The sequence below is a fragment of the Miniopterus schreibersii genome, assembly GCF_964146895.1.
Source record: "Miniopterus schreibersii genome assembly, chromosome: 8".
Classification (NCBI taxonomy): Eukaryota; Metazoa; Chordata; class Mammalia; order Chiroptera; family Miniopteridae; genus Miniopterus; species Miniopterus schreibersii.
Window position 1 is genome coordinate 54792734 of NC_138109.1, and position 24696 is coordinate 54817429.

General features: G+C 34.9%; 1 protein-coding gene across 1 annotated transcript in view; it reads right to left on the bottom strand.

Moving 5' to 3' along the window:
- COL24A1 (collagen type XXIV alpha 1 chain) overlaps positions 1 to 24696 on the bottom strand; it is a 250825-nt gene that overhangs the window by 80477 nt on the left and 145652 nt on the right. The window contains exons 30-37 of the mRNA XM_081145974.1: positions 18272 to 18325; positions 17953 to 17997; positions 17791 to 17835; positions 10563 to 10616; positions 4968 to 5021; positions 2019 to 2072; positions 1575 to 1628; positions 239 to 292 (exon numbers count right to left, since the gene is read on the bottom strand). Coding sequence (XP_081002100.1) covers positions 239 to 292; positions 1575 to 1628; positions 2019 to 2072; positions 4968 to 5021; positions 10563 to 10616; positions 17791 to 17835; positions 17953 to 17997; positions 18272 to 18325 — 414 coding nt within the window. The remainder of the gene's footprint in view (positions 1 to 238; positions 293 to 1574; positions 1629 to 2018; positions 2073 to 4967; positions 5022 to 10562; positions 10617 to 17790; positions 17836 to 17952; positions 17998 to 18271; positions 18326 to 24696) is intronic.

The window sequence follows — 24696 nt, forward strand, 5'->3', positions numbered from 1 at the left end:
GCCACATAATAGGCAGAGTTTTGTTTAGAACATAAAAATAGTTGTATAAAGGGTGAGGCAAAAGTAGGTTTACCATTGTTGGGATGGAAAATAACACAACAATTAATGAATAATAATACAAGAATAAACTCTCTGCTTCACATACTCACAACTATAACCCTACTTTTGCCCCACCCCGTAAAAATTTAAAGATTTCACAAAAACCACTTTATACATAATGTTAAAAAGTATAGTTCACCTTCAGTCCATCTTTTCCTTGGAGACCATCTTCCCCAGGAGCTCCCGGTTCACCCTAGTTTGTCGCAGAAACAGTGAAATTTATTATTTTGCTAAATCATTTTATTTTATTTTTTGCTTCTGGTACCTATAGAAAGTAGCATTTATGTGTATTTATTCCTACTTCTATTTTATTTATAAAGAACATTTGACAGTATAAGCAACATGATTTAATTTTCCTGGAATAGCTCTAAAGATGATTTAAGGAGTCACTGTGTTGGGAATTAAAATACAAGATGATCCCAGAATATCAATAACTTTTAGATAATAAAAGGTAATATATATATATTCACTTGGCAGCTTTGGAAATTTATACAGTTAGACCTCTGTTTCTGAGTTCAAGAAACTGCGAACACCACACCTGATAAAATTATAATACCTTACTATACTAAATTGACATGGATTAATACAACTTAATTCAGTTAAATCCAGTGTATCTGATTTTTAGTGTCTGTATTTTCTCCCTTACAGAGGAGAAGCACACAATGAGACCCTGGCACATCAAGAAGCTGTCTTTTAGATGCAGAACTTACAGACACGTAGAGCCATGCTTTGTGAAGCTAATAAAGGAGTACTGGCTCTCTTGCTACCTGAACCATTTAAAAGTAGATTAATCAGTGCATCTTCACAGCTGTCCTACTGCTCCCACCACTGACACTTCCACTACTTTGATCCCACACCGCCTGCCCCACTTCCTGCAAAAAAAGGGGAAAACAGAAAACAAACTGGATGCAAAACATATCTCCCTACTTTGGCTTTTAGTAAACAAATGCGTAAAATTACCTAGGGTACTGTTATCTTGGGGAAAAACTTACCACAGATCAAATTAAAGGCTGTCTCTATTAGAATAACTTGTGTAAGCCACCTAATTGTACCTATTTACAATTATTTCCCTGAATGACTGGCATGAGTACTTTTTTTTTTTTTTTTAACATAAATTAGATTTCAATCTTTTGTCTCTCTTGTTAGGTTAGGAATAGCCTGAGAGTTGATCACTAGTATTTGTGAATTTCTTTTTAATGCCAAGATTAGTGGCAATCTTGGTTGACCCCCCATATTTGACAAGGGCTCTGCAGAGTACACTTGATTCTGAGAGAGGACGTATGAGGTTAGAACTCTAAATGCTACTACATCACAGTATGAACAGTTTGCATGCACCTTTAAACTATGAAATACAGACACATTTTCTATAATGCACCAGAAAAGCTTATTATGCAATTTTTGATGTCTTTAAGCTAAGTTCTGAGTCTCTGAAATAGGGAGGCAGTTTATTAAAATGGTTTCTATTAAATACTTACCCGTAACCCTGGTTCCCCAGCAACTCCAACACTGCCTGCAGGTCCAACGTCTCCCTGAAGAAACACAGGGAGAGAGTAAACTCTTTTCTATTACAACTTCATATTTAACAGTCACGGAGGGGATTTCACGATAGCGGTTCTGAAACACTTCTCATTTTTTCCTTTTCTCCAGATTAATTTATTAATATTTTGCCCGTTAGCTTTATTATTTCTATGCCTTGCCATATGTATATGTACACACACATACACATACATAACCTATATACAAATGTACAGATAATATTTTTCTGACAAAATTTTTTTCTGGCTCATTTGAGAGCACTTTCCATTTTTATTTGCTGTCCTTCACCTACTTTGAAGATGGTTTTGCCAAAATGTGGCTATCATAGGGGATTCAATGGTGAGGGTTCAGAGAGCCCCCCCTTCACTGTTTAGGAAGGTTACCTTTGCACCAGGCTCGCCTTGCAGACCAGACTCTCCCTCAATACCTGAAGGTCCCTACAAGAGAATCATTTGACACGTCATTTGTAAGTATTCCTTAACCAGTTACAAAGGCAATAACCACCTCATAAGACGGTAGTAATTTCTAGCCCAAGGGAGAGATATCTATGTCCTGGAAAGAGTGTTTCATGCCCCTTTATAAACTTCATGGCGTATAACCTGATAATTTCTGGGACTTTTTAATAGTTCAAATGCCAAAACAACATAACCTGAAATCAAGACTTTTAAGACCAGTTTCTTCTAATTATTCTACTTATTCTTTAATCCTTGGTCAAAGACAAACTACCTCTATCTCTCTCTCTTCTCCACCCCTAATGTTTTATTCTCATACTCTTACTATTCTGTTTTTGTTTGTTTTTTAAACATATCTTTATTGATTTCAGAGAGAGGAAGGGAGAGAGAGAGAAACATCAATGATGAGAGAGTCATTGATCGGCAGCCTCCTGCATGCCTCTAACAGGGGATTGAGCCCACAACCCAGGCATGTGCCCCTGACCCTGGGAATCAAACCATGACCTCCTGGATCCTAGGTCGACACTCAACCGCTGAGACATGTCCGGCCAGGCTATTCTCTGTGTTTTCTCATTTTTTACCCTTCCCATCCATTTCTTTTAAGCTCTCTAGAACACACGCCTTAAAAAGTTGTTTTCTTTATTGTTTTTATAAAATAAATCACACAAGAAGGATACAAATTTATTCATATTATAAAAGATTCTATCTATCTATCATCTATCTATCTATCTATCTATCTATCTATCTATCTATCTATCTATCTATCTATCATCTATCTATCTATCTATCTATCATCTATCATCATCTATCTATCATCTATCTATCTATCATCATCTATCTATTATCTATCTATCATCATCTATGGCATTTTTTCCATTCTCCTTTCATGAGTGGGTCCAGTTGGAAAGCTTTTAGTTCCTTTTACCTTGAAAACATACAACTTCCTGCAACCACTGGCTATTTCTAGGCCTTGATCTCCTACAATTGCTGTTGTATTGATTTCTTGTCTTGAAGACACTTATTTTGTTGTTCAGCACTCTAATGCATACCCTTCCCTTCTTCCCTTCCTTATTCCCCTTTCATCTTCTCCAATCCTCTCCTTTCTCTCCCTCACTCTGTGTAATATGTGTGTGTGTATATGTTATTTAAATTTTTCTGCTGGTTACCTGTGTGACTTGTCTACTGAGATGGGAGGCAGTACAGTACTTGAGAGGAAGGACTATAAAGTGAGATGCCTGGGTTTCTGCTCTGCCTCAGAAACTATGGAATTTAATACCCAACTCTAAGATTAAATTTCTCTCTTGAAGGAGAATCCCGATACTTTCAGGATTTCTTCCATATCAAATTGCTTTTAATCTCATGGGCGTCCTCCAGTTCCTAATTTCTCCTAATCTGTGAGGTCCTTTTGGCTTTTTTTATTCCTTTCTTAGGCTAAATCCAATAGCTGATATTCTGATCTCTGTGGTACCTATTTTTCATACCAATCTTGAATTAGCACTTTACAGCCCCTTTAAATTTATATTCTCAGTAGAATACTACATTTGTGCAAAGTGGCATCACTACATGTTGAGAGGCACAGTGGTTAAGAGAATAGTATGTGGAGAGAAATCACCTAAATTTTAATGTAGGCTCTACCACTCTACTAGCTTTGCTCTTAGCAAGATACTTACATTTCATGCCTTAGTTTCCTCATCTGTCGAATGAGGATAACAAGTGCATCTACCTCACAGGATGTTGTGACGGTTCATTAATACAGCAAAGCACATAAGTCCACTAGTCACATAGAAAGTGCTCGAGAATTGTTAGCTATCATCAACAGTATCATCATCATCAATATAATGCGCATTCACAGTCTTCTACTTCAGCTTGGCTTGTTGTAAGGTACATATGCTCTTTCAGTTGTCTTTTGTCATTCCCTTTTCCATTATCATCAACTACTATTCTAAATCAGCATATTTTCCTCAACTGATCTATACAACTACTCTTTATCACAACAGAATTCTTGTCTCCTACTCTGTTAAAATAACTTCAAGTTTTGAGGTTTGACTTCTCTCAGCTTTCTCTAGGCTCAGCGGATGTGGATTGGTATAGGCTATCAGCGGTAGCTTTTGAGTCAGATGTGGATTCAAAGCCCGACTCGGCTACTTGTTAACCATTTACCCTGGGCAGACTGGCAGATTATGATCTTAAGCTCCCTAATGTTCTTCTTTGGTCTCGGACAAGGGTATTACTATCCATCCTATTGCACAACATAGAGATCTGGGATTAATTTTTTGCTTCTCTTTTCCCTTTACTTTCCATATCCCACAAATATGCAGGTTTACAGAACTTATATAACAAACATCTCTCAAATCGATCCTCTCCTTTCCTTTTCTATGCCTACCACTTTAGTTCAGACTGCCATCCTTTCTTGCCTGTTGAAGGCAATAGCCTTTTATTAGGTCTACATGTTTTCATTTATGTTTAGGTTATTTAGTGCTAAATTAAACAACAGAAATAGTAATTAGATTCTATAATTATAATAACTGGAGTTTATTATTCCAAAATATATGCTGCGTAGGGGTCACTTCTCAATATTCTTCTATAAAGGAGACATAACATCTTAGGGTTATCAAGTTAACTTTCAGTTAGTTAAGGAAAAGTTTTATTCAGATTTTTTTTTTTGTCATTTAAATGAACTGTTAAGAGGAAAACATACATATATAATTAGGTCCATATAATAGTCATCCTGCTTTTAATGCAATTTTAAGCTTTATTTTCTGAATATGAAATAAAACACTACGGAATTATTCTCCATAATATACATCTAACATATCAATTATACCTTTGAAGAGTCTTACAGAAAGTATTAAGCAATGATGAACTAATAAGAAATATTACCTCAGCACCCATTTCTCCAGGAGGTCCAGCATCACCTTGCAGTCCTCGTGGTCCCTGTATTAAATAAAATTTAAAACCTGAGAATCAAAGTTTATTCTATGTCTCAATTAACATATGCATCTAAATATGGAATTTAGGAGATATCATATGTAATATAACACAATACATTTATTAATGTATTACTTTATTTTCTGAGTAAACAAAATTATCTTTTTTGATACCTATGTTTTCTTTTGTGAATAATAGTAAGGCATGCTTGGATTCAAAAGAAACTATAGTACCATTCATTCTTTTATTCCCTAATTTACTCACTAACAATAAACACTTATAAAATGCCTAATAAATATGAAATATTATGCTAAGGGCTTTCAAAAGTTATCTTCTTTAATGGGTGTGATAATTATAGATCTACTTAACATTCTGAAAAATATGTGACAAAATAAATAACTTGTATCTTTCTGTTGTATGCTTACTATTCCATTCTAAATATAAATATTGTACCATGTTATTGTAAATATTTCATAACAAAATTATTCAATGGCTACACAATATTTCTTTTAATATTCCACAGTACCATAAATTAATCATTTTCTTAATACTAGACATTTATACTATTTTTAATTCCTCTTTACAGTAAAATTTTGCTTTAGTGGATTTATTATACACGTTTGACTACTGATAAGTGAAAGTTAAGGTCTGTAACATCATGTGATATTGTCAAATAACTGAGATAAACTTTCGAATGATAGGATTATAAGGTTGGTATATAGGCGTCACTTATGTTGTCCTCTACTTGATAGTATAGTCATTAAAAGTGTTAAGAGGTCAGTTATATTTTTCAATTATGGCTTATTAAATATTATGGATAATATCTTAGAATGTATGCATTCTCCTCAGGATGTATTCCTATCCTATTATAAATGCACTGAGAGAAACATCTTTGTGCCTAAGTCTTTGTGTGTAGTCTGCATTTCCCCCCTTAGAACACAGTCTGAAATGTAGTATTATTTGGTCAAAAGCCAAGCTGATTTCCAAAAAGGTTGCAATAATTAACATTCCAGAAGCAACATATAAAAATTAGAGCCTATTTCTCTGAATGCATACCAACACAGAATATTTTTTAAATTCTTTGTTAATTTGATGGACAACCTGATAACTTAAAAGTGTATATATTTGACTAGTTTGGTTAAATATTGTTTTTGTCATTTGTTTATCAGCTATCTGTGATATTCTATATGTTTCTTGATCATGTCCTTTGCCCATATATTTTGGGAGTAATTTTTTTTTTTTATTGTTTAAGTTCTTTATGTATTTAGGACATTAACTTTTATCTGTCCGATTTTACTGCTAACTTCCACCCACTTTGTGGTTTGTCATTTTATTTTTAAAATATATTGTTAAGGATAACCACCCACATACCTCCCCCCAAACATTATCACTACAGAACACTTGGGAATACACAAATTTAAAAATGACCCAAAATAACCACTTGAACCACTTGAAATCTTGGTGCAGCTTCTTAAATCTTTGAACACTTCTTTAAAAATTAGGATGGGAAAAGTTTAACATTTGCACACAGTTAAAGATGTCAGTCTTTTATTGCTTTTTTTTTAATCACATTTAAGTTTAAAACGTTTATTCCCATTTAAAAAAGTTCTTTCACCTACTTTCATTACTTATGATTTAAAATATTGATTTAAGCCATTGTTTTGATGGACAGTGTGAGGTGAGAATCAAGATGATGTCTTATTGTGTTGTGTACTTGAAACCTGTATGGTTTTGCAAACCAATGTCACCTCAGTAAATTAAAAAAACCTCTTTGAACCAAATATCAAAACTTCCTTCCTTTCACTTTATGTTGTAGTGAATGCAACTGCTTAAGGCTTCCTTGAAGATATCAAGTTGTTCCATGCCCTCATGTCTTTCCTCATGCCGTTCCATTCACCCAGAGTTCTCTGTCTGCCATCTTCGCTTGGCTACCTCTAATTTACCCAAGATTCAAACCAAATGTCATTCCCTTAATCAAGTGTTCTTAAAAATGCAGGTTGGGCTAAGTGCATTTCCTTTGTGCTAATTTAGGACTGTAAACTAAACTCTATTTTATTTTAGTATTTATCTTATGTTGAAATGATCTGTTAATGTGTTACCTGTATTTCTAATAATTGTGAACTCTTCATGTGTTACTAAACGCCTTAGCATCCAGCATAGTACTTCCCTACTGATTTCTAACACTGTCCTCATCAAAAATTAAATTCTCCTATATACTTTTCTGGTCCACATATCTGTCCAGATTTGGATCAGTGTCAATGAATTTAATTATTCTATCTTTAATATTCCTTTTAAATTCTAGTAGCATTAGTCATCATCTTTTGTGCCAGGTTAAAAATATTAAGCTATTTTGCCTGCTTATTTATATTTATCCTTGGAATAATTAAATCAAGCCCTTACACCCAATTTATAATAGGTAATGGGATTTGGTTAAATTGAATACATTAATTTAAAAAGAACTGGTTATTTATTTATTTTAAATACGTTTTTATTGATTTTAGAAAGAGAGGAAGGGAGAGGGAGAGAGAGAGAAACATTGATGTGAGAGAGAAACATCCACAGGCTGCCTCCTGCACGCCCCCTACTTGGGATCAAGCCCACAACCTGGGCATGTGCCCTGACCAGGAATCTAACCTGTGACCTTTTGGTGCCTGGGATGACCCTCAACCAACTAAGCCACGCCGACCAGGGCTTTATCTATCAATTTTTAAAATATATATATATTTTATTTTTCAGTCTTCTATTTAGATAATAATTTTCTTTTCTACTTAAGTTAGTTTCTAGGTCACTTCATAAATTTTTGAAATTTTCTCACATTTTTCTTCTTATTGAGGGCAACTTTATACAGTTGTGCACTGTACAAGTCTAGGAGCACACACAGTGTGCATCAGTTTTGCATTGATCAGACTTTCCCCCCCACCAAATGTGATTAAAGTCTAGATTACAGGTCAGAAAATCTTTTCCTAAAGGGCCAGATGATAAGTATTTCAAGCTTGTGGATCATGTAGCCTCTGTTACACATGTCAGCTGTGCTGTAGTGGCAAGAAAACAGCCATACAATATGTAAATGAATGGTTGCAGGTCTGTTTCAACACAACTTTATTTACAAAAGCAAATGACTGGTCTGAGGGCTATTGGTTGATATAGACACACAGCTTTGCCTACTTACTTCTAAAGGAATCTAAGACTGTCATGAAGATTTTACGAGGGTTCTGATTCTGGTTGATCTCCTAAGTTATATATTTGATTTTCCCCTCACTTCTTTCAGTCTCTTCTCTTCAGTTCATCCCTCTTCTACCAACATTTATTAAATGTTGAATTTCTTTGGAGCTAAGCCTTGGATCCTTTACTTCTCTCACTCCAATATTCTCTCCCAAGGTCAATGACTCCAATATTTTTAATGTCAGTGAATTCCTCTGCCCTGAGCTCCATATCTGTCAATTTCATATTTCTCAAAGGCACCTCAAATTCAACATAGTTAAACTGAACTTATAATCTGCCACTATCAAACCTAGCTTTCTGCTTGGTATTTCCAGTTTCAGTGAATGACATAATTATCTCATTAATTCTTCAAGCCTGAAACTTAGGAATCATACTTCACATACAGGATATCTATCTCCTATTGATTTTGTCTCCTTTGACTCTTTTATATCTATACACTTCTTTTCTCTGCTAATCTAAAGGGTTCTACCACTCTTACCTTGCAACAGAAAACCACTCTTTTCCATTCTTGATCCCTTACAATTTGATCTCTACCTTGTGGTTTGAGTGATTTTAACAAAGTGATTATCGGATCACAAAACTAGCCCCATCCTTTCAATGACATGCCTTTGTTCTTAGGGTAAAAGTACAAATCCTCGGGAATGTGGCCCATAAAGCGCATGTGGTTCCCCTGCCTCCGTTTCTATCCTCAGCTTGCACTTACTTTCCATCTGACTCTCTGTGCCATAGTCACGTTGGCCCTCTTGTTTAGATCTTCAAATAAATATGTAGCACTTCTTTGCAGGCTCATGACTTCTCTCTGAAATGATGTTTTCCCATGTTTGCTTAAGTGACTACTATTCATCCTGGGGATCACAGCTCAAATACTCCTCCTCATGGAAGCTTTTCTTACCCCCAGTTAGGATAGTTTCTCCGTTACACACTCTCTTAGAACTGAATTCCTATACTTTAGAGCATTTGTCTCAGTTTTAAATTATCCATTTATCTCTGTTATTAATTAATGTGTACTTCTGTCATTAGACTGAAAACTCCATGGTTACCACTATACTCTAAGTGCAGGTTCTTAATAAACATTTGCTGATTGAATGAATGAGTGATCAACTATCCAAACCCTAACACTTGTGCTGCAATGAATTAACCAGTTTTGAATCTTGTTTAAGATAAAGAGACAGCTCTAATAGGTGTTGGCTATAGAAAAGCTGTAGTCCTCTATTTTATTATTCTCAAAAAATAAATATGTTTCAATATCTCTTTTGTGTTCTTCATTTTACCAATTTACTTACATTCTTTTCTTTTCCATGATTTTGCCAGGCAATTAAAAAATATGAAACAAAACCTATTGTATCCATTATAAATTGATTTATATTTTATTTACGAGCCTCACTAACCCTATGACCTGGATATCAATTTGTAGATGCTGTTAGGCCAGTTAGTCATTTATGACTACAATAACAAATCTTTTCTTGTATAAGGTTGAAGATATTGTCTCTGCTGTTGCCATAGCTCTATTAACAAACTATCTTTAAATGTTCCTTATTAAACTAAATTAATTTTCATTCCATTTCACTTCATCTAATATTATTGGCTGAATGATTATATCTTTGGGATATGACCTTTGGTCAATTCAGTTTAACAAGCATGCGTTAAGTAGATATAATATGCCAGACATTATGCCTGGTGAAAGAAATGGTCTCTGACTTCAAGAAGCTACAGATTTCTTTTTTTAGAAGAAAGAGTTATTTAAGAAAATTATGCTAAAGAGAGTTCCATTATTTTTTGATAAAATACTAGAATTGGGATGGCAAGCTAAGAGATACAAAATAGGGAGAAAACTGAGAAGGATTTAGTTTGAAAAAAATCAACACCATATCTAAGACTTTTTAAATGCAAAGAGTTATATATATATGATCAAATCTTTATTTACTGTTTAGAGAGCTTATACCATAGATTAAATATGTAAAGGAAGAAATGAATGCAGTTTGATAAGAATAACCCTTTGACTTTTAGAATTTTCCACTTGCTACTAGCTAAAAAATTATGCAAAGGCCACCTGTAAACCATTGTGTCAACTGATGGATAAGATCAGCCCAGTAGTTTGAAAGATGATATTGTATTGTAAATCTTAGAAGCTTGTTACAGCATATTACATCTGATAGCATCCCAGAAGAATGACTTCATAGGTAATAAAAAATAAGTTGTGAGAAAGGTGTGACAAGGTTTTTCCTTTTCGCAATTCACTTTCCATGGAAACTCTATAATTAAATTACATTTATCAAATTATGATGTAAGTTTGTGTATCACTGAAAAGTATAAAGATAAACTTACTGGTTCTCCTGCAAGTCCCCTGTCTCCAGTACTCCCAGGGAGTCCTTGTGATCCCTGAACAAACAAAGGCAAAACTTGAAGAAAAAGTGATGCTTGAAAATGTTTTAGACCGTTCCCTTACCTCAGCTTTCTTTCACAATCATCACACCTAACTTTTTTCTCTACCTTTATTCTTTTTTTTCTTTTGTGGTAAAATATACATAACATAAAATTTACGATTTCAACAATTTTTAAGTGTACAGTTCTGTGGCATTAAGTACATTCACACTGTTGTGCTACCATTACCACCATCTATCTTCAGAACTTTTTATCTTTCCAAACTGAAACTCTATACTCATTAAATAACTCCCTCCTCCCTCCCCCATTCCTATGGCAACCACCATTCTACTTTCAGTCTCTGAATTTGACTTCTCTAGGTACCTTACATAAGTGGGATAATACAGTATTTGTGCTTTTGGGTCTGGCTTATTTCATGTAACATAATGTCTTCAAGGTTCATTCATGTTGTAACATATGTTAAGACTTCCTTTTTAAGGCTGAATAATATTTCATAATATGTATATACTACATTTTGTATATCCACTTACCTGTCAATGAACATTTGGGATTTCTACCTTTTGGCTACTGTGAATAACACTCCTATAAACACTGGTGTACAAATACCACATTCTTGACAACACTGGTTAATTTCTGTGTGCATGTGTATGTGTGTGTTTCTCTCTCTCTCTGTCTCTTTCTTTTTAAATAATAGTCATTCTACTGAGTATGAAGTGGTATCTCATTGTGGTTTTGACTTGCATTTCTCTAATGACTAGTAATAATGTGCATCTATTCATGTGCTTACTGGGCATCTGTATATCTTCTTTGGAGTATCAAGTCCTTTGCCATTTTCTGGTCATACTTTTTGTTGTCAAGTCTTAGGAGTTCTTTATGTCTACGTGTATTCCTGTATTTAATCCCTGTCCTATATAGTGACACACAATTATGAATAATTATTTTAAATTTGGGTTTTTAATAACTTTAATATTTACATAAAAGTGTTTTTATCCAAAAATAGTATCTTTGCAATGTGTTAAAAGGTATGATTTGTGCCTTTAAGACCTGGTAAAGCACAAGGGTCTCAGGGTCTGGATGACCAAGTTGGAGCTCTCCAATCCTCCCCCGCCCCCCACATTTTTATACCATGCCATCTATGGCACCATAAAATTGATTCTTAGATATGGGGGTATATTCTAAAATGGTACATACATCTCTAAATAAAATTTCAGGTCCTCTTTGATTCTCTCATTCAAAGATCTACTGAGCATGCACTGTACCAAACACTGGTGACTACTAATGGTACATAAAATACTGCCCTTGTCTATTTGTAATTTGCCTCCTCTACATTACCAACCTTAGGAAGGTTGGCTACTGTACAATGGATCACAATTACTATTTATCTTAAAACTAAAAACTAAGAGAAAAATATATTAGAAGTACAGATATTCAAAATTCCTAGCAATATTGAATCTTCTAAGTTACAATCATCAATGCTTTAATTAGTTATGTATGGTTCTCCAGTTAGAGAAAGGAAGATATGTAAAATCATGGACTTCCATCTGACTAAGGCCCTTTTACAGTCATGAAAATCATATGCTACCCATTACTCCAGGCTCCTAAATTAAGAAACAGAATCAGCATAAGGGATCCCAACTGAAACATACAGTGAAAGCTTAGAACCTTAATTAAAGTCTGCCCAGTTTGCTTTGTAAAGTGTGTCTGCACACAATATCAAGCTTCATATATACTTTTAATGCTATTAATGGTGCATAAAAGCTGGCAAAGCTATGAAATGACTTAAGTGGACTTTATTTTTATTGGAGATGAAGAAGAAAACCACAAGCAGGCACAAAATAAAAATTCCCTTGAAGGCTTTTCAGATGCTACTGAAAATATATTACTTGTAGTAGAACTTCTTGCTCCATGACTTGAACTCAGCACTTGTGAATATGACCAGGAGGACAATGACTATTACATTATGGTTGCTATTTATTGAGAAACTGTGCCAAACAAATAAACTTCATTTGTTATAACTATAAAAATTATCTCATTTTAAAGACAGGAAAACTCAGGTCTTGAGAGGTTAAGTAATTTGTACAGAGTAAAAACAGCTGGTAAGTGGCAGAACCAATATTTGACCTCCAATATGTCTGATCCACTGCCATGTTCTTCCACTATACAGAACTGCTTTCTACTGATTTCAACGGGGAATCATTTAATGCTTTTTACATTTTCAACAAATATAGAGTGTCCCAAAAATGTATACACACACTGATAATTATAAAGGCAGTGTTTATTAAAATACATTTCATTTTCAAAATTGAGCTGTCAGCTGTTAAAGTGTGCCTACATATTTTTGGGACACCCTGTATGTAGAGCATCCTCAAAAGCTCTATGAGAAAAAGCAAGGGAGCATGTGAGTGTTACATGCATGGTGACGCTTTCACTGTAGGATCATAAAAACTGTGTCCATTCTGCCTCATTATCTGAAGAATGTGAAAGAATAAATAGTATACACTTTTTGTATTATAAGAATTATGAGATAAGTTTTTCTCAAGTATTTTGAGTTCCTTCAGAGAAAATTCTATTTAAAGAAGAACTGTTAAGAGTTTCTACTTCTAATATTGGCCAAGCAGCTCCTAGCAAACTAACCTATGTACAGATAACTATAAACCCAGGACAAAAATATTTTTTTCAAAAAAATCTGAAGGCATTCAGGAAAGACAAAATATTAGCAAAAATTAGAGTGGAGGGGTCTACACATAGAAGAAGAGGATGTCACTAGGTGAGTTTCTGATTCTTTAATGGCTTTTAGCCAGAGGGTAAGCCATATAGGATGGTTTTTTACAAGCAGGATAGAGGCCTGTAGTCTTCCTGGCATAGAGAACCAAAGGGCAGAATTTGGAGTGACCACAGCTCCTAGAAAGTGATGGAAGAAAGAGCCAGACAGAGGAAGCCTCAATATCTGAGTATAAACTGCTTAAATCTCTTGCTGACATTTGAACTATGTAATGGTGAAGCAGACTGCAGGCAGCTAAGCCAAGACTAAAACAACTGAACAGAGATTTTCACCTACCAGAGCCTAGAGAACTTGGACTTCAAATTCAGCCAAGTTAACTGCCAGACGAAATGAATGAATGAATGAATGAATGAATGAATGAATGAATGAAAGAGAGGGAGGGAGGGAGGGAGGGAGGGAGGGAGGGAGGGAGGGAGGGAGGGAGGGAGGGAAGGAAGAAAAGCTTATCAAAGGAATATAACAGAATTTGGAGTCTCTACAATACATTATTCAAAATGTCCAGGATATAATTCCAAGATACTGGACAGAAAATTTCCCTTATTCATAAGAAGTAGCAATTAATGGAAATAAAATTCAAAATTATTCAGATGTTAGCTTTTCACACAGAATTTTAAAGTATGTATCATAAATATGCTCAATAATGTAAATATAAATATGTTCATGAAAAATAAACAAATAGGAAATCCCAAAAAAGAAATTGCATCTGTAAAAAAAAGAAATTACAGAACTGCAAATTAAATATCTGCTGTAAAACTTAAAAATACAATATCCTATATAAAATTTCACTCAATAGGCTTAACAAGTGAGTAAAGATAGAGTGGGCTTATCCAATTAAAAAAAGAAAACAGGAAAATGAAAGACTGATATATGAAAGTATAGAGCCATAAGGACAAAAGGAATATTATCAAACGTTTAACATGTATTTAATTGGAATCTACAAAGGAAAGAGGAGAGAAAAGAGGGTAGGAAAAATATTTGAAAAAACAAAGTTGAAAAACTTCCAAGTTACTGAAAACACTAATTTACCCACATAAGAAGCTCAGCAAACCTCAAGCTGAATATATGCAGAGAAAAATCCATCCAGGCACATCATACTCAAATGGCTAAACTCAAAGACAAAGAGAGAATCCTGAAAGCAGCCAGAAAAAAATGTTGCATTATATGCAGGGAAATAATGATAAAGATGTGTGGACTTCTCATCAGAAATAATGGAGGTCAACATTTCAATTTTTTCAGTATTGAATAAAAACAAATAAAAACACATTGATCAATCCAGAATTTTATATCATGTGAAAATAGCCTTTAAGAATGAAAGTGAAATAAACACATTCTCATAAACAGAACTAAGAGAATTAATCACTAGCAGAACTTGACTATAAGAAATCTAAGGGAAGCTCTATAGGCTACAGGGAAATGACACCATTTGGAAATGCAGATCTACGGAAAGGAATGAAAGCACCAAAAAGAATAAATGCATAGATAAATAAAAAAATACTACTTTCTCTTAATACCTCTAAAATGCACATTTGACTTATTTATATTAAAGAAAAAATTTAACTTTGCAATATGGGTTTATAGCATATACATATGTATAATAAGATAATTATAGGGCAAAATACCAGATGTTGGTAAATGGGCTATATGTTTTCGGTTCCTTACAATTATGCTAAGTGTTACATATGGTCCCCAACTTAACACAATGGATCATGGCCTTTCCTGTTGATTCTCCTTTTGAGACAGATCTACGTGTGGAAACAAATTTGCCCAGAAGACAAATATACTTCTGGCTACCTGGACTAGCAGAGTACTAGTTACCAATTTTCATTTAATATCTAGCTTTAGAATTGTGACATTTAAGACATGTCTCTATATTTTACAGTTGAGGGAAATATGATCCAGGGAGCTAACCAATTTAGCCAAGACTACACATATAGCTAATAGGAACATGCATTACTAGAACGAAGGTCAATCTGACCTCCAATGTATCTTTATTTTACAGCATTGCCGGCTTGTTGGCAGTACACAAATGACTAGACACTGAGATCACTGTGCAGGATCAAATAAATAAATCTTCAGGGCTGTCTGGATTACTTGGATTGATTGATAGTCGCTTCCATAGGATCTCAAAAGTCTATTTCAGTTCAATCAAGGAGACAATGTAGGTATAGAGCTAAGTAAATCTCAACAACTATTATAAACTCATGATTTAATATCCATCCCATGCCATCCACTAAAGTAACTCTATTTTTCCAGCAGTCTATGAAACTTGCTTGCCATATGCTATGGTTACAAAGTGGTTCAGTAACTTTTATATTTGATTGAGGAAATCAAATATCAAATTTTACACTTATCCAGAAATAACTGATAGGCTTGATGAATTTGATGAGCTCCAAGTTTCTCACTCATTACAACATAACAGCTTTGTATACATTGTAACAAAATGGAAAAAATCTACACAAACACCATTTACACTAACATATCAAAAACTCAGATGATGAATATTAATACTCAAAGAATATTCTTTGGGGATTACATTAACTAACAATACAATGTCACACGAAATTTATTTCCCCGTCCCTGGCTGGTGTGGCTCAGTTAGTTGAGCATCATCCCTGCACCAACAGGTCACCAGTTTGACTCCCAGTCAGGGTACCTGCCCAGGTTGTGGGTTTGGTCACTGGTTGGAATAGATATGGGAGGCAACAGATCTCTCCCTCTCTCTCTCTCTCTCTCTCTCTCTCTCTCTCTCCTCCCCTCTCCCTGCTTCTCCTCTGCCTTCCCCTCTCTCTAGAAAAAAAATCAATTAAAAAAAAAGTCCTCTCCCTGGATACAGTCATTTCTTTTAAGTCTGATATTTTAGATTTGACAATTGTCAAATATAATGGTATTATGAAAACAGCCGGCAGGGGGCAGCAGAGTTCAAAGAGGAGTACGTAAATGTGGTGACAGTGACTATTTCTATGGCGTTAAGACATTTTTCTCATATCCTTTTCTGACTCTTCAGTTGCAGGCTATTTAAATTATTATCTAATACTATAACTTTAATTACATATATTTATTAGATAATTATTATTATCTAATACTATAACTTTAATTACATACATTTATGTATGTAATGTATTACAAATAATGTCATCATTAAAAATTATGATTCCAAATGAAAGTAATTAAAAACACCCATACATTTAAGGTTATGCACTCAAAATTATATATATGTAATATCACACATGCTTGTCTGTATACATTTGTGCATATGTATCTTTCTTTTTTCTTTCTTTAAAAACAGTTTTTCCCTTCAGTTAATGATAAATACAAAACTTGTTGCTCCTCAGGGAAAAAGCTGTATCCTTCTGAAAAGATTTTTGATGACAAAAAATATCTCGAATTATATAATGTTAAAAACTCTTAGAGAAGTGCCATGGGAGAGCATGATGACACACATAGCTCCACACTGCAAGGGTCTGAAAAACACTCAAGTTGAAGTAAAACGAAACTACGCAAGAAGCCTTAAAGTAGTTTCTGGTTACGTTAGCTTTATTAATATTCCATTATATTTTATCCAGTGATGGACACTTGGGCTGCTTCCAAATCTTGGCTATTGTAAATAACACTGCCATGAACATGAGGGTGCATATATTCTTTCAAATTAATGTTTTGGATTTCTTCAGATAAATACCCAGAAAATATGGTATATTTACACAGTGTAATACTACTTGGCTGTAAAATGGAAGAAAATTTTACCCTTTGTGACAGCATGGATGGACCTGGAGAGCTTTATGCTAAGTGAAATAAGCCAATCAGAGAAAGACAAGCACCATATGATTTCACTCATATGTGGAATCTAATGAGTAAACTGAACTAACAAGCAAAATGGAGACAGACTCAAAGATAGGAAGCAGGTAGGCATCTCTGGTGGAGAGGAGGGTGCTGAAGTGGGGTGGAGGGATTGAGCAAAAAAGAAAACAAAAAGAAAGAACTCATGGGCACAGACAACACAACAGTGTGGTAATTGCGGGGGGCAGGGTGCTGGGTGGAGGTGGAAGAGGGCGTAGGGGGGATAAATTTGTGATGAAAAAAAAAATAGAATAAAAAATATTTCATTATATTTATAATATCACATCATTTTATTTTGAAATGGATTTTACAGAAAGACTAACCTATCATAATTAGGGTGACGTAAAAGTAGCAGCTATCAACCACCAGTTTATAGATCCGTATAACCAAGGCCCAGAATGACTAAGCAACTTGCCCAAATTAGAACATTTATCTAATGGCTGAAGGAAGGAAAGAAACTTGTATTGTTAGTCTAACATACTAAATACTAAGCAATAGCTGTGTCAGAGAATAAAGCAGATAAAGTTTGTTCCTAGCTTCTTTTTAACTACTTACTGGTTTCCCTTGAGCTCCTCTCTCCCCAGGGTTTCCAGTCTTACCCTGCATGAGAAAGAAAACGCTTGGGTCAAGCAGCTTCCTCCCCAAATATTATGGCATACCAAGAAAAATGAAAGACTTTAAGTGTTTATCTTTAATGTGAAATATTTTACTACTTACAATAAGACCATGAGGCCCTCTTTTTCCTTGATCTCCTTTTTCACCCTAACAAAGTATCGATACCAAGTTAATAAGATTGTCAATTACAGTGTTATGAATGTCAGCACACACACACACACAAAATCAGACATCGCAGACATAGCTCAATATTAATAAAACATCTCTGTGTGTGGTAAAAACTTCACGCATGTTTCATATTTAGACTAAGAGAAGATTTAGAAGCACGCTTTTGTACAGAAATGCATCAGTTTTTAGACAGGTAGAATATATGAGCTCAAAAGAACTTAACTGTAGGTGGAATGAGAAAATCAGTGATTACCTTGGCACCCTGTGTACCTTGCTCCCCTGAGAGACCATCTGTTCCTCTTGGTCCCTAGAGACGGAAAAAACATCCTGTAGTTAATTTGAAATGTCTCTTTTTTACTGTTAGGCATCCTTACAAATGAAGCCATTCTTCTTTAGTTGACAAACCCAGCTGCTTGTTTCTGTCCATGACCACAGAAAAGAATACAGCTGAGTACATGGCTGAACCTATTTGCACAAGAGAAGCAAGCCAGAGTTTTAAAGATTTAATGCCAAACAGTAAATCAGGTGACCTCAAAAACAGCTGACTCAGATGCTGAGGTGCCCGGAGTATAGGTCTGTTATTTGAGTATTTTGTTCACCTCATCAATTATTCAGCAGTCATTCAGGATTTATCTAGAAAACAACTAAATTAATTTAAAAGTGACTGGTTTGTTTGTCCAAAGAGTCGTCTTAGGTTTTACATTTTTGAAACAGCACTCTTTCTACTTTATAAGAAGTTGAGTGCTGATTATATTGTACCTGCTACACACCTGCTTGACAGTGGTTACTGGAAGCTGGCAGGGGCTCAGAAAGGGGGGAAAATGTTGCTGGGAATATTCATGTAAATTTATAACTTCTTAGCTAAGTTACTCTCAATATTCATTCAGCAATTAGTTGTGAAGAATCATTAGTTGCAAAAGTTATTCTCTAATAAAATGACAATATTTTTCTCCCTGTCTAAATTATAACTGCCTTTGGATGATCTTAAAGTCATTTTCAAGGGAATTAATTCAATTTTACAACTATTAACTGAATATCTATTGTGGAAAAAGGCTTTGCATTAAGTGTGATGGGGATACACAATTGTAAGAAAGTCTCTCCATTATGAAGCACAGAGAATCACAAGGTAAATTATATAAATGACTATAATATTGTAAGAGATAGGCGTGTTAAGGGCAAAAGGATTCACAGGAAGGAGAGAGCTTTCACATGTTTATAAAGGGAATGAAGGTATCATTTTGACAGTTGGAGATCATGCTCTTGAAGGAACTCTAGATATAGTATAAGGAAAGGGTACAGAGGCAGGGTAAAAGATACCCCAAAATGAAAAAAGTTTGTTTAGCTGAGCTATTGATTAAATGTAGTATTTTTTAGTATTTCTATACTAAGAAATAATTGTGTAAAGACTGGGACTTAGAAGGTGAAGGACTGGAATTTATATTTAAATCGATAGACAACGAGGAGGTACTGAAGATTTATGTACAGTGAAACAAATAACCCAGCACAACATAATGATTTGAAGGAGCCCCCTAGGTTTCAGTCCCTTCTCTTGTACCTCATCCGAGGTCAGCTTAGTTTAGCTTTATTTAATTTAAAAGCTGCATCCTATAATGGGACTCTCTTCCTGGGTGCTCTTAGGGTAACTGCATTCGTTCTCAGATCCTCTGGGGCACATTCATGAGGCTGGAGAAAAGACTCCTGCTCCATGAGGATCTGTAGCTCCACTGGTCATAGAAAAGTTATAGCCATAGCTCTAGCTCTACAATTTCTCAGTCTGTATTTAAGGGACTCCATGATCTGTTCCCCAATCCCTTTTCTGCCCTATTTTCCCATAAAATACTGAAAAACTAAGTTACAGTTTTATTGTGTAGGACCTTGAATGTCAAGTTGAAGAGTATGGACTTAATTTAACAGGTAAGTGATTTTTTTGAAGTGTGTTATTCCTTCAACAGTATTTACTGAGTGCCTACTATAAGCCAGGTACTGTTTTAGGCCCAGAGGATGGTAAGGAGAAGAGACAAATCCTTGAATTCATAGATAAGCAAATAAATATATAAAATTAAAGTACAAAATGACAATAGGTAGTCGACTGTAATGAAAAATAATAAAGGAGATTAAGGGACCAGTGAGAATCCAAGTGGGGAGACCTATTTAGATGGGCTGGTCTGAGAAGTCTCTCTAAAGTGATATGTAGGTAGGCATCTGAAGGAGGTGAGATGGCAGGCTATGCAAATAACTTGGGGAAGATCACTCTGGCAGGAAAAATAACAACTGCAAAGTTCCTGAGGTGTGGCATGCTTGGAATGTTTGACAGTTAAGTAACCAATGATGATTAAAAAAAAAAAGACTGACGAGGTGGAAGGAGACTAGGCTTTGGGTGGGGACACACAATAGAGTATACAGACATATTACAAAGTTGTACACCTGAAATTTATATGTTATTAACTGTTACCCCAATAAATTTATCTAAAATAAGTAAACAAACAAACAAACAATGATTAAAGGTTGATTGTGGAATTTCCAGTGCAGAGATCCCTCAGGACCTTGCTCTCATAATCATCAGATTAAAAATTCAGCAGCCTGTACTGATTCTCCTTCTCTGGCATCTTCCACAAATGTTTTCCTTCTCTGCCTTTTAAGAAAGCACTTTACAAAATCTTTTGGAATAATAACAGAACAGTTATGAGTATGAAAAAGAATGAGTGGTTAACATTCTAAAATACCACAGAAAACAAGTAAAATCTACACTGAAAATGTGTCCACTGGTATAATCAAGCACTTAACTCCTTTGTAATCTGAAATGTCTGTCTTTCTTGGATACTTTGTTAGTAAGTAACTGGTAGAATCATGACAGCATTAATAGGAAAGAAATTGGAAATGTGAGTTTGTTTGGAATGGAAAAGAAGGAATGAGAAGATAAGGAGTTTGACTCTAGAGAAATAACCACAATGATGCTGATTCTATCCCTAAGGCCTAGGTTTAAAGGTAGCAGTCCCAAGGATAAAGCTTCAAAAGGCCCTCCCCCAGCACAGAACTGTAAATTTAGAATTTTTAAAGAAAGATTGTTTTGTCCAAAGATGGTAAATAAGTCTCAATTATTGGACAAGATCTGATTAACTAACTGCCTAGATATACATATACATATACATATACATATACATATACATATACATATACATATACATATACATGTAGAAAAGGCTGCGTCTAGTTCAGGAGTCTCATAATTAGCTGCCAGTTTCTGCCTCAGCATATAAATCATCTACTATCAAGACTGAATTAGTCCAACCCCTGCTTTTTATGATGAAGAAACTGAAGCCTGCAGATTTAAGTGAGTTGCCTGACTTACATGATGTTTAAATATCCAAAGCTTTTGAATAATTGTGCTTTATTAAGTTAATAACATTTTTCAAATGTCAAAAAAAATAAAGGTTAATCCTGCAAGCAAGTGAATTCAGGCTGAAATAGAGGACCTGAAGTTTAGAAGAGGTTACAAAATGACTATTAAACATTTACAAGTAAAGTGCTGATTTGTATTATAACTGAAAGGAACTCCCTCCAAAATTAAGTGATACATATAGTAACGATAACCACTCATAATGTTGTACATAAAAAAAATACTTTTACTTTAAAAAATACTGTCACATTAGGAGACTTGACTTGGGGTGGCAAACACACAGTATAGAATTATACATCTAAAACCTATATAATTTTATTAACCAATGTCATCCCAATAAAGCCAATAAAAAAAGAAACATACTGTTTAAAAATAAATAAAAATACTTTCACATTTATTATTTCATTTGCTAACCCAGGGCTACACAGGGAACAAAGAAACAGAAGTTTCTGTTCCTACAGAGATGACAAGGGTAAGTACAATTAATATAAAAAAGTCTAAGTATAGCAACTAGCAATTACATTAATTAAAGGCTATAAAGCCTAAGGTTGCTAGTTAAATAGTTAAGTAAGGCTGGCAGAGGTCTAGGAAAGTGTTGTCCTCTCCAGCTTCAGTTAAGGATCAGACAATAGGGCAGCAAAGGCCTGGGGAGGTGGCAGGTACCGGGTGGACAGAGTCAATAAGGGGAAAGCGGGGACATCTATAATACTTTCAACAATAAAGGTAAGTTGAAAAAAGAAAAAAATGAGTAAAAATGAACAAATGAGTAGGATAACACTTATTTCAGTTTTATGATAAATACTGTCTTTGGAACTTCAGATGGTCAACTAATTAATTGCATATAGTATTTTATTTGTGGTATACTGATATTAATCCTCCTATACAGCAGTTAGGATTCACTGATGTCAATGCATTATAATCTCAGTAAGGTGTAGAAATTGATGAGTTAATATTTACCAAATAAAGTAAATTTTTATGCTTGTGTTGATCATTCTATGAGACTTAGTATTGCTTACTTGGTAGCATATTGAATAGGTAAAACAACCTAAATAAAGTTATTTTAAAAAAGCCACTCGACTGTAAGTTACTATGTGATCTAGTTTTAAGGGACAGTTAACCTTGAATCTTCCATGGTGCTAGAAGACTGTGTGACAAAGTGTAGGAAATCAATAAATGTTCGATAGAATACGATGGATGGGCAAGAAAGAAGCAGAAGAGCAGGAAGACTCCTTGGGGACTAGTCCTACCATTTCTGATGTTCATGTGTCTGGTTGCTAACAGTGTAAATCACAGGCAGAACAGTAAGGGCGTATAAGCACTAGTTCCATAACAGTAGTTCTCTGGGTGGTCTTAGTGCAAATATGCCTAGTGCAAGCCTCCCCTCCGGCACACTGTGACACAGTTGTGGGCCACAAAGGGGGTACAGGTGTGCTGGAAATACCTGTTGAAATGGAAGGGAAGGGCTGGGGCACAGGAACTCCCAGCCAGATATCTGTTTCATTTATCTCAGTGGGCTGGACATATAATCTCAGTTTTGGTGTGAGTAAAACATGTTGGGAAGAATCAATTTTGGATACTGAAATCATATCCATGGTGGAAAAGGGCTGATGAAAAAAAGAGTAGAAACAGGAAGATACTAGGTAACAAGTAGAAGGGAAGTTCCTAATACTATATTCCTCCTCAAATATTCCAGTCTTCAGGTCTTTTTTGTGTTCCCAGTGTTCACTGATAGGCTGAAATAATTTCCTGAAAAGGATATGCATTTTTGTTCTAAACAAAACCCTTATTTCTACACAAAGGCTCCCTGTTTAAAAAGTATTGGCTGAACTTTAAATAACTATGAGAAGCCATTTTGGGAGTGAATCAGAAAAATGGATCTGGAGGGTGAGAATAAAATAGATCCTTGAGGAAGTGAGAGTTGAGGACAATGTGGCAAATCAGGAAATAATAATAATCTACCGAGAGATCATACAGAGGTTAGAAAACCACAGCACAAACGGATATTCCACGTGGTTATGAGAACGCACAGTGGTTCAGGAGCAGATCTTGCTTGGGTACATGGCTTCTAACTGGATAATCAATGAGCCCTCAATTACTTAATTAACAAAAAGCATAAGTATTTCTTCTTTCATGTGTCACAAAACTGGTTGAACTTTCCCACTCTGACTAATACAAAGTTGAATAAACACATTTGACCTGACCATGTACTGAATGTTGGCAGGATAGAAACCACTAAATAACAGTCTGAGTACAGATCATCTGCCGTTATTTTTTATTTTATTATTTTAAATCTCAGTTGGGCTAAAACATGTGTGAACATGGGGATTATTTATAGACTGTAAATCTATCACCCAGTAAGGAAAGTAGTTTTTTAGGAAAGAAGGAATAAGACAGATGTGCTCTCACCTAAAACACAGGACATGAAATTATAGCCATTATTTCAAACTGAGCACTCATAACACTTTTCTCCTGTCTGCCAACTGGAAGACAGTAAGTTTTGCTTTGCTTTTAACCTTTGTCAGCTGGAGGCCATGTTCTTAAGAATTTTTAAGTATTTTCTTTACTAGCTATAAAAGTCAAGATAAAGCCAAGGAAGAAAAGAGAATTCTTAAAGCCCACATATTCAAATTAATCAAGGAAAAAATACTCCTTAATATTCCATGTGGCATCCAATAGGCACAGGCTTTGGTGTCAGACACAGTCAAGTTTGGATTCTAGTTGTGCCCTTTCTCGGTGTGTCTACAGACCATGCACTGGAACTCTCTGAGCCCCATTTTCCTTGCCTGTAAGAAAGTATCTGAGATACTGCCTCTCCTTGTTCGGGTGGTTTTGAGTGGTAAGATAATGTATGTGAAACTGCCAGGCATGTGACAGGCATGCAACAAATTGTGGCTCTTATTTCTTTAAAGGAAAAAAAAAAAGATTTAATCTTTAAAAAAAAGAGAGGAAGCTTTTTCATTTACTTCTGCATGATGATTATATCGCCTCCGATTTACAATAAATAAACCCTAGTTCGTCCTGCATGCCTTCATTCCATTTTCCACTGCCCTTATTTTGTCAAGATGTTCCTGTTCCCTGCTTTGTGAGCCTCTTGTGAGTAACATAGTAATTTATCCAAACATCTTCACATTAACAGTTCCCTCAAAGAATGAAATTGGAAGCTGGAAATAAGAAAGAAGAATTCTACATGAATTAGTGAGATTCATAGCAAATAAAACAGAAATGTATGGTTTTATAAATGCAAATGATTATGAGTCATTATTTCAATAAATGTAGGTAGT